Source organism: Castor canadensis, chromosome 14 (genome assembly GCF_047511655.1).
Source record: "Castor canadensis chromosome 14, mCasCan1.hap1v2, whole genome shotgun sequence".
Taxonomy (NCBI): Eukaryota; Metazoa; Chordata; class Mammalia; order Rodentia; family Castoridae; genus Castor; species Castor canadensis.
The window spans coordinates 72560587-72575342 of record NC_133399.1 but is presented as its reverse complement, the minus strand read 5'-3'; the positions used below and the strand labels follow the sequence as shown (position 1 = coordinate 72575342).

The window sequence follows — 14756 nt, the reverse complement described above, 5'->3', positions numbered from 1 at the left end:
CTTATTTGTTTAATCTTTGGTAATCTGAAGCTTCATGATGATGCAAGTTGTTACAGGTCTTTTTCAATGTGTTTCATGGGCCCTTTTAATATACAGAGATTTACATTGTCATTTCTAGTAAAGTAATCTTTTTTTGTTTTAATTTCATCCCACTTTTTTCTTCCTTTTTTTCTTCTTTTTCTTGTGGCACTGGGGATGGAACCCAAGGCTTCAACCCAAGCTATACATCCTCAACCCAAGGTATACATTTGATAGAAAGAAGACTCAAAAGCGGACCTAATTATCCAGACTTATTCTGGGGAAAAAATCACTCTCTCATAGTAAGATTAAGTCCTCAATAAAGAAATGTGGATTTTTGGATTTCTTATGGGGCAGCAGCTCCTATGTTTCTTATTTTCCTTTTTGATTGGAACCGTCTATAGTGGTTATCTTAGGCTTGTTCTTCCAGTATGATGGGTATGTCAGGGGCATACCCTGTATAATATGTCATTTTAATTCACCAGTCTTCAGATCATAAAGAATTGTTACTGAAGAATACATCTGAGAAACCACATCTGTACCTGAAGCTGATATAGGCAGTAAAAGCTGGAAATGTGAACACAATCCTGATTCTAAAACACAGTGAATTCTGGAAGTTCTTGGGAAAGGGGATGGATATATTTTTGTATATAGAAAAAGAGCTGAATTCTTGTGGCCAGAACTCTGATACATTGTATCTTCCAGAACAGTTATCAGCAGATTTCCAGGCCCACATGCTCTTCTTGAGCTTTGTCACCCTGTTGAGAGATGGAATCTATTTCTCCTGCCCGTTCAGCCTGGATAGGACTTAAAAATGCAGCAGAAATGACATCAAATGATCCAGGACTGTGTCGGACAGGCAGTCCAGCTTCCACTTGGCTGTTTTGACCTCTCTCTCCTAGAACCCAATACCCCATATTATGAGGAAGCCTAGGCCACATATCAAAGGATCAGTTGATAGCCTCCACTGAGGTCTCAGTATTGGGCCAACAGTAACAGCCAGACATTGAGAATTAAGTGAGCCTCCAGATGATTCAACCCTTAAACTTCTTCAAACCATGCCAACTAACGCAAAAAGTGAAGCAAAAATAAGCAGTCACCACTGGTCATCACCAAATTACAGATTCCAAAGAAAATAAATGTTATTATTTTAAGTACAAGTTCTAAAGTAATTGTTATGCATCCTAAATAACTAGAAAGTATTTTATTCAGAAAACTACTGGAAAACAGTAAGCCAAGAAACTAACAAAGATAAAAAATATAAAATCCAAGAAATAGAGAATCTAATATTAAGTAGTAAAGGAAAATCTGAAGAAGACAACAAAGGGAAATTCCTAGATGACAGCTGTGTGATAATCATAGATAGTAACTCAAATGGAGGGAATAGTGAGCATTCCACAATGTACCCCCACCAGCACAACAATAAAAGAAAAAAGGAAGGAAAGAAAAAAAAAGAAGAAAAGTGGAGGACTGTCTACAAGGGGAAAAAACAAAACAATAAAACATGGAGCCTAGAGATTGCTTGACTGGTATGATGTAAAAAAAAAATACATATTAAGAGATATTTTTACTTTTTTTTTTTTTTTTTTGATAGTACTGGGGTGTGAAATCAGAGCTTCATGTGGCTACTGCTTTAGCCACATCTCAGGAACAGGTACTTTTTTAGAATTGGTAAAAGCCCTGTGAAAATTTAAGATCGTAAAATTTAAGAAGATGTGGAAAATTAAGAAGTTCTAAGAAAACAAAGTCATTGGAACATTAACGTAACTATTAAATCAAGAAAAAAGTAAAATGATAACATACTTGGCTCAGGTAATATTTAGAGTCAAAGTAATAAAAACACAAAATACAGACTTACATAAAAGTCACAATATAATTTTACTGGAAGGATGAAGAGAAGGGAAGTTTTGTGAAAGCTAGATAAAATCTTCATCTATTATATAGATAATACATAAAATGAAAGAAATGGGACAGCACTATGTACATATTATTCAGAAAAATGAAGGTAAATATTAGAAGAAATAGCTAAGCTTGGAAAATACATCTGCCTGTGAATAGTGTAGACATTTGTGACAAGGTGGGGATGTGGAGATCAGGTTTTCTTTTAACATCATTTTTTTAAACTACATTTTGATTTCTTTGCTAAATGAAACAATATGCAGAAGTTTTTATTGTTATAAATATACTTACTATGGAAATGCTGTTGAAGTAGGAGCTAAAACTGGAGGATTCTTCCAGAACTCATCCAATAAACTCTGAATAATTTTTCCAAGATCTGAGTGCATTGTAAACTGAAAGTTAATAGTAATATATGATGATTAAAATTACTCTCAAAAAATGATTATAAAGTCCCATTGGGATATTATGCTAAATCTTAACCCATGTTTGCAGGTGAAGAATAAACAGAAAAGCAAACTGAACATAATAGCAGTCCACAACTTATGTCATTTTCTTATATAATCAATACTATAAATATTTGGTAACTAGCAGATCAGGTTAAAAGTCCATTCAGTCATTAATGGAGGTAAAACATTTCACTATTTACTACAATCTGAGGGTTCAAAGTTAAATACTGATAGTACATTTAAGTTACAGTCTTTTACATTAATCAGCTATATCATATCCAAGAACTTCAAGACTTATTCTTAAATAAACACAGTATTACCTACTATACAAAGGGAAACATTTTTTGGACAATTGCTGACTCTAAAATGAAATTTTAAACACATTTCAGGTTTCTAAAATATTTAATAAATGAGTAATAGGCTTGTTATATCACTCTGAAATAAACCATACCATATACATACATTGCTTACTAATGGAGAAGTAACATATACTCCTTGTTTATCCATTAAGTGATGTCGGATTGGTGGATAAACACTGATCACTGGTTTTTCCTGAGGAAATTGTGGAGGAAGCAATCTGGTAAAGGTACCACAGATTAAAAACAGTAAGTGTTATGTTATACAGACATAATTCTAAATCAAAGTCAGTTAAGAGCATATTAAATTTTCATACTATCTATGGATTAATTACTTAGTAATAAGTGCTTTATTATAGTTGAGCTGACTCTGAATATACAAAACATTGAACTTTGATAAAAAGACTATATAGTAATTGAGCACAGTAAAACCTAAATGTGAAAGATAGACATCACAAATTATAGACTAGTCTCTACACCATGTCAATTAATTGCTTTCAAACATAATATACCAAGCTGTAAAAAATCTCAGCTAAAAGCTAGATAACTCATTTGTATCATGTGAATTACACAACTCATTTTGACTACTTATGGGATCACTGGTTCTAGCCATAAAGTTTTCTTGCAATTTTTTAACTTATGAAATGCTGCCAACAACAATTCTAGTATCTATTCTATTTCTAAAGAGTAAGTGGATAAAATGGAAAGTACTAGGATTGAAATACTTTCACTGTCATCATGCCTTGGTTCTGACTCCCTTCTAAATGTCCCAGTTAACACCTCTCTTCCAATTGTGAGATAAATTCTTTCAAGTGAAGAACAATTAATTCTCAATACGAAAAAATAGAGGATCCAGATATGAAGCCACACAACTATGAGCAACTTATCTTTGACAAAGGAGCTAAAAATATACGATGGAGAAATAGCAGCCTCTTCAACAAAAACTGCTGGGAAAACTGGTTAGCAGTCTGCAAAAAACTGAAACTAAGTCCATGTATATCACCCTATACCAAGATTAACTCAAAATGGATCAAGGATCTTAATATCAGACCCCAAACTCTTAAGTTGATACAAGAAAGAATAGGAAATACTCTGGAGTTAGTAGGTATAGGTAAGAACTTTCTCAATGAAACCCCAGCAGCACAGCAACTAAGAGATAGCATAGATAAATGGGACCTCATAAAACTAAAAAGCTTCTGTTCATCAAAAGAAATGGTCTCTAAACTGAAGAGAACACCCACAGAGTGGGAGAAAATATTTGCCAATTATACATCAGACAAAGGACTGATAACCAGAATATACAGGGAACTTAAAAAACTAAATTCTCCCAAAACTAATGAACCAATAAAGAAATGGGCATGTGAACTAAACAGAACTTTCTCAAAAGAAGAAATTCAAATGGCCAGAAAACACATGAAAAAATGCTCACCATCTCTAGCAATAAAGGAAATGCAAATTAAAACCACACTAAGATTCCACCTCACCCCTGTTAGAATAGCCATCATCAGCAACACCACCAACAACAGGTGTTGGCGAGGATGCGGGGAAAAAGGAACCCTCTTACACTGTTGGTGGGAATGTAGACTAGTACAACCACTCTGGAAAAAAATTTGGAGGCTACTTAAAAAGCTGGACATCGATCTACCATTTGATCCAGCAATACTACTCTTGGGGATATACCCAAAAGACTGTTACTCCAGAGGCACCTGCACATCCATGTTTATTGCGGCACTATTCACAATAGCCAAGTTATGGAAACAGCCAAGATGCCCCAGCACAGACGAATGGATTAAGAAAATGTGGTATCTATACACAATGGAATTCTATGCAGCCATGAAGAAGAACGAAATGTTATCATTCGCTGGTAAATGGATGGAACTGGAGAACATCATTCTGAGTGAGGTTAGCCTGGCCCAAAAGACCAAAAATCGTATGTTCTCCCTCATATGTGGACATTAGATCAAGGGCAAACACAACAAGGGGATTGGACTATGAGCACATGATAAAAGCGAGAGCACACAAGGGAGGGGTGAGGATAGGTAAGACACCTAAAAGACTAGCTAGCATTTGTTGCCCTTAATGCAGAGAAACTAAAGCAGATACCTTAAAGCAACTGAGGCAATAGGAAAAGGGGAACAGGTACTAGAGAAAAGGTTAGAGCAAAAAGAATTAACCTAGAAGGTAACACCCATGCACAGGAAATCAATGTGAGTCAATGCTCTGTATAGCTATCCTTATCTCAACCAGCAAAACCCCTTGTTCCTTCCTATTATTGCTTATACTCTCTCTACAACAAAATTAGAAATAAGGGCAAAATAGTTTCTGCTGGGTATTGAGGGGGGGAGTGGGAGGGGGTGGAGTGGGTGGTAAGGGAGGGGGTGGGAGCAGGGGGGAGAAATGAACCAAGCCTTGTATGCACATATGAATAATAAAAGAAAAATGAGAAAAAAAATTAAAAAAAAAAAAAAAAGAAAAAACAAGTGAAGAGTTTAACCTTATTTGAAGTACTTCAAAATTAAGATTAACATATGTACTTTAAACTCTCTTTCTCTGTTGGCTCAGAAAACTATTAGCTAGAAGCACTATTAGGAAAAAAAACCTGGGTCCTTGTCACTCTTCTACCTAGCTCTACCTGGGCATTTGATAAGAAATAAAACTACTTCTTTTATATAGTTAAAAATTTTATTCATGAAACTAGTATTTAATAAGGCCTCCTATATGCAGGCTCTATGATAGGCAATGAAACATGAAGATGAATAAGGCATGGGTCTTGTCTTCAAATTAGATGCCTTGTTACCGAACATTTGCTCTAGCATCCAGCCACCTACGGCAGTCTGGAGTAAAAATTTAATTCTTTCACACTAGAAGCTGGTAGTTGCATTTAAGGCTAAATAGGTGCATAGGCAATCACTTAGTCCAACTTGTTCTCTTTGTGACTTAAATAAAAAAATCTAGTGATGATATTTTTAACTTTTTTCTCCTAAAAATAATAGATCAAATCAAAACTTGAACTTTCTGGTTGATTTAGTGTCTTTGTTGCTGACATTTTGAATATTTTAACTTATTTCTGATGTAAATTTGAATCTATCTCTATTACTTGTCCACATATGATCCCTTTGTAATTACCATTTTCCAGCCTACCCCTAGCTAAGACTATTGCTAATAATAAAAACTATAATATTAAAGATTATTAGTGCACCTTTTAATTGTATTTCTTTTATAGTTCTTTCTAATATCAATCTAAAGATCAGTGATGTCTTAAATTTTTGAAATTTCACTAAATTAGACATTATTTTTATAAATTATACCTACTTAAAATAAGTTTACTTTGAACAGCTTACTTCTAATACTAATTAAGAGAAAGAAAACAAAAAATTTAAATCCTGTTATATGAGAAAATAAGACACAAATCTACTCACATATTAATGTTAATTGTCAGATTGTTTACAGTGAATGGCAATCTGTATTCCACATCTTTCTGTATTTCAGCTATACTGTAAGAGAAAATTTGGAGGAAAATTATCAAAAGCTATAAAATCATCAAAGTTAAAAATAAACATTAAATGTTAGCATTTACTAAAACTATTTTTAATTTTAATAACAGAATCTGGATAGCATCCATAACTTGTATCCTGAGAGAAAAATTATAGTTAGAACAGCTTCCCAAATAAGCAAACAATAATATTCTGAAATATCCAAGGGGTAGGAGTAGGATGTTGATAAAAGTGACAAGGAAAAACTCTTGAATTAATGCCAGATTGATTTACTATCATTTTATCCAATTCATCATTAATAGTAGCAGTGGTGTACAAGCTAGTTAGCAAGATGTCTGGGTTCTAATAACAACTCTGCTATTATCTAGTGTAGTCTTAGGATATGAGCTGCTGGCTGCTTTCCAAAAACAAATATTCACGTTCTTCCCAAGAGAAGCCTGATTTTATTCTGGGTAGCAATGTTCTGGTCTTTCTTCTGAGTAGTTGCTGGTAAAGACTTAAGTCACAGCTAATGTTTATAAGGAAGTTGCTGACAACTGGTATGAGTTCATTTTGCCTTTCTTGCTTTCTTCCTACTTCCTTCTTAGATCTGATAGCTGGAGTTCTAGTAGCCATTTTGGACCACGAATGACCATAAGAATGAGAGCCACGTGCTAGAGATGGCTAAGCAGAATAAAAGAAGTAGCTTGAGTCCCTCATTACTGAAATTGCCAGACTCTTAATTTCTTTTATGTGAGAGAAAAATAAACTTATCTCTTGTTGAAGCCACCATTTGGAGGTCTTTGTTACTGGTAACAGAATATAAAGCCTCTTAAGCCTTTTAAATTAGATGACCTGGGTTCAAATTCTGCCAATATCATTAACTTGCATGGGCAAGTTCCTCAAGCTAAGACTTTTCTCTCAAATGGGAAATAGGGATGTTAAAAGTATCTATCTACCTAAAAAAGTTATAAGACATAGTACTAGGCAAATAATCATTCAATATTTTAGCTATTATTAGAGAAGCATTTCGCATGCATCTAAGTAGGGCCCCATCTGGATTTGTGATACTAAAGTTTTAACTCATTAGTTTTGCAGGTACTATGTAAGTTTTTATAGAACATTTTCATAAGATATTAAAATGAATTTCATTAAATTTTTACTTAAATTTTTCAATTAAGGAATATCCAATTCATTTCCCCCACTGTTATGTTGTTAACATTAAACTTTTTTACATGCTTTGTTCACAAATAAGGTATCAATAAAAACAAAAAGCGACACTCATATCATCACCTTTTACTGAGAACTGAACCACCATTAGCAAATTGTAAAAGAAGTTAATCATGGCAACAATGCAGTTTTACTAGCTGCATCAGACAAAATGGCAGGCGGGTGTTAGTTTCTACTTAATCAAAATAAGAATCATCCCCTGAGTAGCTTATAAATGTGATTTTGAACATTTTGCTACCTTAATAACCTTAAAAAACTTATTCAAAATTAATTCATTCTTATTGAAAAAAGAATAAACAAAGAGAATATAACAATGACCCAGGATCTCTTATCACCAAGACAACCACTATTCTAATTTTCTATATTCACACCCTTATTTACAATGAAAATACAATTGTATTCTACATACAATTTTGAAACTTGCTCTTTTTTCCCACAGGATTCCTTGTGATTATCTCTCTAAATTTACATCAGTGACAATGTTATCTTACATTACCATTTTTAATGGCTACAAATGTTTTAGTATGTGGTCATGCTGTTATTTAACCTATTCGCTACTATTAGATATTTTTCCAATTTTTACTATTAAAAGTTATGCTGTGATAAACATTCTTATAACTGCATCTTTATGTTGACAGTGGTACTATTTTGTTTGTGTGTGTGCACGCACGCATGTGTGCTGGAGATGAAGCCCAGAGTCTTACACGTTAGGCATGTGCTCTACAATTCAGCTACATCGGAGGCGGAGTGGTACTATTAATAATTTTGCTAAATTCTCTGAAAGAAGAGAATTAATGTGGTTTTACTTCAGTGCCTCCAAATCTGTTTGTGGCTAAATAAAGCTAAGATAGTAGAAAATTAATTAATCAAAATATATATTTAACTGGTATTCTTATTTCTTTGATAATCCCTAAAACTTAAAATGCAATAGAGGCATTATTTAAAGATTTCTTTATGAAATAAGCAATAATTTTTGCTTGGTTTGTATTTTGTGTAAATTAGGATTTTCCAAGGCAGAGTTCAACTGAACAGGTATCATGTATCTATAGCATCTTGCGAGGCAATGAGATGAGTATGGTGTGTTTCTGTTCTGAAAGAGAACTCAGCTTGACCTGAAAGTAAAGTGATGTTTTAAAGAAGATCAGTTCAAGACAATGATTTCCTACAGTCCTGGGTAATTCAAGTAATAGTTTATATGTAAATTTTGCAAATAAGGGATTCAGATGCTTAAAGAATGTAGATGGAAAATAGACAATTTTCCTTTCCCATCTACATCTCCATAACATATCAAAACAGATTTCTTGGGGCGGGGAGCAGTACTGGGGTTTGAACACAGGTCCTTGCACTTGCTATGTAGGTGCTCTACCACTTGAACGCCATCCCCCCCGACAGCCCTTTCTTAGTTATTTTTTCGAATAGGGTCTCATTTTTATGCCCATGTAGTTGGAATGACATTTGTGCAGCATGCCTAGCTTTCATGTCTTGAGTTGGGGTCTCATGAACTTCTAGCCCAAGCTGGCCTCAAACTTTGATCCTCCCAATCTCTGCCTCCTGAGTAGCTGGGATTACAATTGTGGGAACCACAATGTTCAGCTTAAAATAGATATTTAAAATAAAATCCATAACAGCATTGAAAAGCAAATAGTGTCATAAGTAGACAAGAAATTTTGAGGAAGTCCAGAAAGATAAAAGATGTGACTTGATTTAAGGAAAAGGATGAAAATAAAGAAAAAGAACATAAATACAGGTAATAATTGCAATCCAAAACAAATGACTAATACAAAGTTAGGAGCCATTTGAAGGTCCTCTAACTCACTGAACCTAATCAGTGCAAACTAAGAATACGCAGGGATGGGGAAGGGTAGGAGCATTTCTCAGAGTAATGAGTGAGGTGACATATGTAGCAGGGTAGGTTAGGTAACTCTCCTCCTACTTGTCCCAACCAGTAAATGGCAATAATATTTGTATTCAGCAAATCACAGTGAGCAGCCTCTAAAATAGCAGTGCTTCAGGAAGTTACCAAACTCTGGGCAGCTGCTGACTCCCAGAAGACAACTATCAGCTTGCCCCATAAAGGAACAAGTTATTCATTTTCCTTCATCCTCAGAGGCAAGTCATGGCAAAGACAATATGTTTCCTCAGTAAGCCAATGAGAAATCTCAAACACATAAAACTCTGGAAGGCATGCAGGAAGCTCAACAAACCAAAAACACAAATTAACAGACCAAAAGGAGACTGTTAAGTCTGTGTAATCAATATCCTTAGAGGAATAAAAGAAAACTAGCACCTGCATGTACCCATGAAGTCATAAAGCCTATAAAAATTACATGACCATCCAAGATTATACTGCCAGGCAATGACACATCTGAATTTCCTGACATCTTGCTCATTTTTTCTTTCATTAAGAAAAAATGAATCTATATGCACCAGGTGCATAGAAAAAATGAATCTATATGCACCAGGGTGAAAGAGAAACAAAAATTCTGATAAAAGCACTAACTCCTAAATAAGATACTCTTGTTGAATACAGAAGAAAAATAGCACCAGAGTTATCATGTAATTGATTATTATTTAAATGAATGCAGAAGTCCTTTACCTGGGAGATACAGGTAAAAGGTAATAAAGGAGGATTATTATTTGTATAATGTTGAGTTTACATTGTTAATTATAAATTATAATTACCACTCAACATATCTGCAGGTTGTTGTTCTAGAGATAAGGAAATTAACTTACTTTAAATATTGTGAGAGAGTTCTGGCTAGAATAGTCACTGCTAAGACCATCAGTTTTTTAATATTTTCTGACTGTTGGTGCAATCTAGAGAAATACTACTTAAAGGCTTCACTTCTGAAGAAGTAAGATTAGTAAGTATAACCACTTCAGATAGTCTCAAATGTAAGTAACTGAAAACCAAAGTGAAAGTGCCTTTAGTAGTGAGGAGTTGTTTACCTTAAACTACAAGTAGTACAGGGGAAGGAAGCTTCCAGAGTTGTTTAATTTAGTAGTAAAACATCATATTTCTATTTTACCATAGTCAATGGTCAGTTCATGATACAAATAGTTCCAGAAGTCCATGTTACACAATAGTACCCAAAACATCAGAGGCATTTCTTACACCCATCTGTTTTTCCTCCCATACATCCTTTTCATTATTTTGAGCCCCTCCCAGAAGACTTCCCTTCCAACTCCCATTTACCAAGATCAAGTCAAGAGTTGGACTTCCACAACAGGAGGGGGTGGGCTGTGTATGGAGTTGAGCCCATCATTATTTATGTAAACAATCATATTCACCTTCGGAGGCTGAAAGAGCCCAACCTCCACTAAGTCTGTGGCTCTGCAGAGGGGAAAATGGAATAAAAACAAGTGCTATTTCAAGAAGTCAGACGAAATGGATCCAAATAGGAAACCAAGTGCCTCTTGAAGTGAGCTTCTTCAGGATGTAGAAAAACAGCAGAATTAGTTCTTCTACACATAAAATCAGAAAGTTTAGTGGTAAATTTAATACTGTCATTCAGAAGATACAGTACTTGAGCCTAGTCTATATAACTTTCACCTTCCATTTTCATAGCAGACTTAAACCTGTTATTGTGATTTAGTTAAACATCTTCTCTGGGTCATTTATGATGATCTCCCACTCACCCAATGAATGAAGAAATACCTATAAATTTCACCTAATTTTTGGAGAGGCCCAAGGAAAATAAGAACTTAAAAATTTATTAAATTAACTACAAATGAGTTTATATCCATTAGCAAAATGGAATTTTCAATGTTATAAGGAGCTGGAAGGGAAATGAGACAGTGCAGTGGGAGAAAGGCTACTCAGTAAAGTAGCATAAAAATAAAGTTGAAAACTTATACAGTGAGAAAGAGACCCTAATCTTACTTTTGAAAAAAAAAAAGAGTATGAAAAATGAGTGAAGTAGGCATCATGTAATAATATTCTGATGTTTGCAATTTAGCAATTTTTTGTATTATTTATAAAATGGTTAAAACATTCTTTTACCTTTTACTGAGTTCACTTCAGAATAACTAATCATGGTGCCTTTGCATACAAATCTTTTAATTATTAGGTGAGTTACTAATTTGCCTAATTAAGGAACATATTTTTGGATACTACACAGATCAATCATTTTTACTAGATAGCTTAGAAATATGTCATTAGTTAAAAGGGACAACTTAATAAGAATAGGTAAATGGTATCTTTTTCTGGGATTGTGCCCCACTCTTTAACAACTGGAAGCGTATGATGTATTTGAATGTCTCCAGAATTATCCAACTACAGTTTGTAAGTGTGAACTATTTTAATTAAATCAAGCCTCAAGTTTTTTATAGGAATCAGTTAAGGTTATATGTTCATACTACTGTAAAATATGTAGATAATGTCACATGTCCAAAATTTCTGGTTCAAAAAATAGTCACAAATGGATCTTTCCTCCATTCAATTTAAGGTTCTCACTGATCCTATGCCAACTGGATGAACAATCACTGCTTTACAATTTCAGTTTATTTGGGAGGGCAAAAAGTAAATTTTAGATCACTTTCTGTCTCAGCAGTAAGGGACTATGGAGTATTTCAAAATTGCAATTCCAACCTCAAAGAATAGATTTTTTTTTTCCAGCACTGAGAATATGTACCAAAATATACTAAAGGCTTAAAACCAATTAATTCTAAAAATGTGGTTCTAAAAAATGTTTCTGCATTAATAGGACTAGTACAGTATATAGTGTTCCAAGGTGACAACTTCTAAGGGGATGAACTTTTTGTTATGTTTGTTAAAAATGAAGTCACCTTATTTTACAATTATAGATTATGAGAGTAGTTCTTATCAGCTAATAAAGAACACCATTTAGAATAAGACTGACTTGGGTTGGGGCTCAGAAAACCATACCCCAAAGCATGACACTTTGAACTAAAGGAGATTTGAGGGCTTCAAAAGCAAAGTCTCTCAGACTTTCTTCTGTCCTCCTACTTCTCACCCCACTTTGTCCCCCAAAGCAGTCATAAAAGGAGAATTCGTCTTTCTCAAAGCCAAAAAAGCTAGAACTCCTCTCCCCCAAAGCAACCTGTAAGTCTTCCTAGAAGACTCTCATTCCCAAGGAGTCCTGTCCCATACATAGTAGAAGGACTGCTACACAGAGACGCCAAGAATCTGGACCAGCCTGCTAGGTCTCCCCACCTCAGTTGACTCAGTGACTATCTCACAGCTTTTATCCAATTATGCTTCTACCCAGCTGTCCATTCTTCATTGAACCTAAGCATAGAAATACAGTTTTCCCTGAGGCTTTGACTCTTCATCTCTAAAGGCTACCAGGAAACATAAAACTTTGGTTGAATAAATTTGTTGTGCTTTTTCTCATGTAACGTCTTTCCTTAAAGGAGTATGGACCATGACCCACACATTGTATGAGGAAAAGTATCACATCTTTCCTCCTGCACACTTGTTAGAACTTTGTGAACTTTATTTTCCAAAATGAAAGCTACCAATAATAGTCTGCCATTCCTTTCAGTCAAAACCACAAATTTTCTTCTTCTTCTTTTTTTTTTTTGGCACTACTGGTGATTGAACTCAAGGCCTGGTGCTACAAGTCATCTACTAAGTAGAGCCACACCCCAAGTCCTTTTGCTTTTAGTTTCTTTTTTCAGATAGGGTCTTTGCCTGGGCTGACCTTGGACCTCAATCCTCCTACCTCTGTATCTGGGATTACATAGGTTTACTGGCATTTCTGGCCACAAATTTTCACTTTATGAAAGTTTTCTAAAAGCAGAATAATTGAGACAAGGAATCAAGATAAACTTAAAGTTCAGTCTGCAACAGGCCTCATGCTAGCCAAACTGATTTTACAACTGACTTTTAACAAGACATTTAATTTAAAACTTACTTGCTTTGAAAAAAAATTAGTGGTGTCTAACAAATGAAATGTCCCTTAATAGCTTGTTCAATAGGAAATACTCAATTTTATTATCTCATGATATACACATATACATTAATTGTTGAAAAGATTATTTTAAAAAGGGCTAAGTTTAGGCATGATGACACTCATATAAAACACATGCTGTGAAACTGTTAAGTATAATTGTAAAACTCATAACACAAAGAAGTTCTAATTTTTTAAAACCCTAGTGGTCACAGACATTTGCAATATAAAAAGACTATAGCAAACCAGTTGATAATAACTCCAATTAAAAAAATTTCTAATCTGACCACGATAAAATGAAAAACTCTGATAACAAAACAACCCAAACAATACATGGCAATTCCTTAGCGTGTGGCCAAGACTATTAAGGAAGTAAGAAAGTCACAGACACTAACAGTGACAAGATGGGGAGAGGTTATTGGAACGGGGTAAGTTTTTAATTACTACTCAAAAGGATTGACTGTTACTTGGAGAAGAATTCACTGATGAAAACTTTGGCTTCCCTTTCCTTTGATGTTGCAACAGTTTTACTTTCCACTTGGTGAAACTAGGGGGTTATTCTTCGCAAATCTCTTTAGCCAAGTATAGCATTGTAACAATTTGGCCAATGCTGCAATTAAGGTGGACAAGAGGGATAGTAGTAAGAAAGCCAGGGATAGCAATGACACTGGATATAGACTAAGAGGGATTACTGTCAGCCACGACGTGACAAGGGGGATGAGCAAGTCGGAAGGGGGCTGGGCAGCGGCGGGCAGGACACCGGGATCCGGAGGAGGAAGGTGAACTCCGGGAGGAATGGAGAAAGCGCGCGCCCACAGCAAGCCAGGTCTACCGACAGGACGCGTCTAAGCAGCCGGCCGGAGGACCGTGGAGGGCGGGGAGGACCAGCCCGCCACCCCCCACCTCCTCCTCCCTCCGCCCCACTTCTCCCTAGGGTGGGAGAAGCGGCCACAGTCACCTGGAGTGTGAGTTCCGGAGGGACTCGATCAAGCGCTGCTTCTGCTGTTGGAGGCTGGTGAGACCACCGGGGGACCCAGCTGCGGAGGCGCTCTTGGTTAAGGGAAAGAGCCAGCTCATCCTCCTTGGGTCCCCTGGCCCGACGCTCTAGAAGGCTCCGGGCCTGCTTCTCCCAGCTGCTCAGCCCGGTCGTTCTCCAGTGGCAGAGGCGCGGGCTAGGACGCCCGTGGTCCAAGCACTGGGAGGCTGAGTCTTCACTAAGCAAGCCTGGCTCGCGGTTCCCGGGTCTGGGGGGACATGCTATAGCTACAGAGGGGCAACTTGCCCGGCGGGACAAGCAGTCCGACCCTCGCGGCCCAGACGCCCAGGGCAGCCAGTCAGAGACAGTCGGACCGCCCAGCACTCCACCAGCGTCCGTCACCTGCGCGCTCCGCCCCCTCCCGCGCGCTCCTCCCCCTCTGC

General features: G+C 36.1%; 1 protein-coding gene across 8 annotated transcripts in view; it reads right to left on the bottom strand.

Annotated features, from left to right (window-relative positions):
* Vps37a (VPS37A subunit of ESCRT-I) overlaps nucleotides 1-14740 on the bottom strand; it is a 40603-nt gene extending 25863 nt beyond the window's left edge. For 3 of the 8 annotated variants that reach the window (XM_074054742.1, XM_074054741.1, XM_074054743.1), the window contains exons 1-4: nucleotides 14296-14739; nucleotides 6139-6213; nucleotides 2826-2940; nucleotides 2209-2309 (exon numbers count right to left, since the gene is read on the bottom strand). In XM_074054742.1, the coding sequence (XP_073910843.1) occupies nucleotides 2209-2309; nucleotides 2826-2940; nucleotides 6139-6213; nucleotides 14296-14414 (410 nt within the window). In that variant the 5' untranslated portion in view covers nucleotides 14415-14739. Of the gene's footprint in view, nucleotides 1-2208; nucleotides 2310-2825; nucleotides 2941-6138; nucleotides 6214-14295 lie in introns of those variants that run through there. The other 5 variants (XM_020181989.2, XM_020181988.2, XM_074054740.1 and 2 more) reach the window with 4 other exon arrangements.
* Nucleotides 14741-14756: the final 16 nt, after the last annotated feature.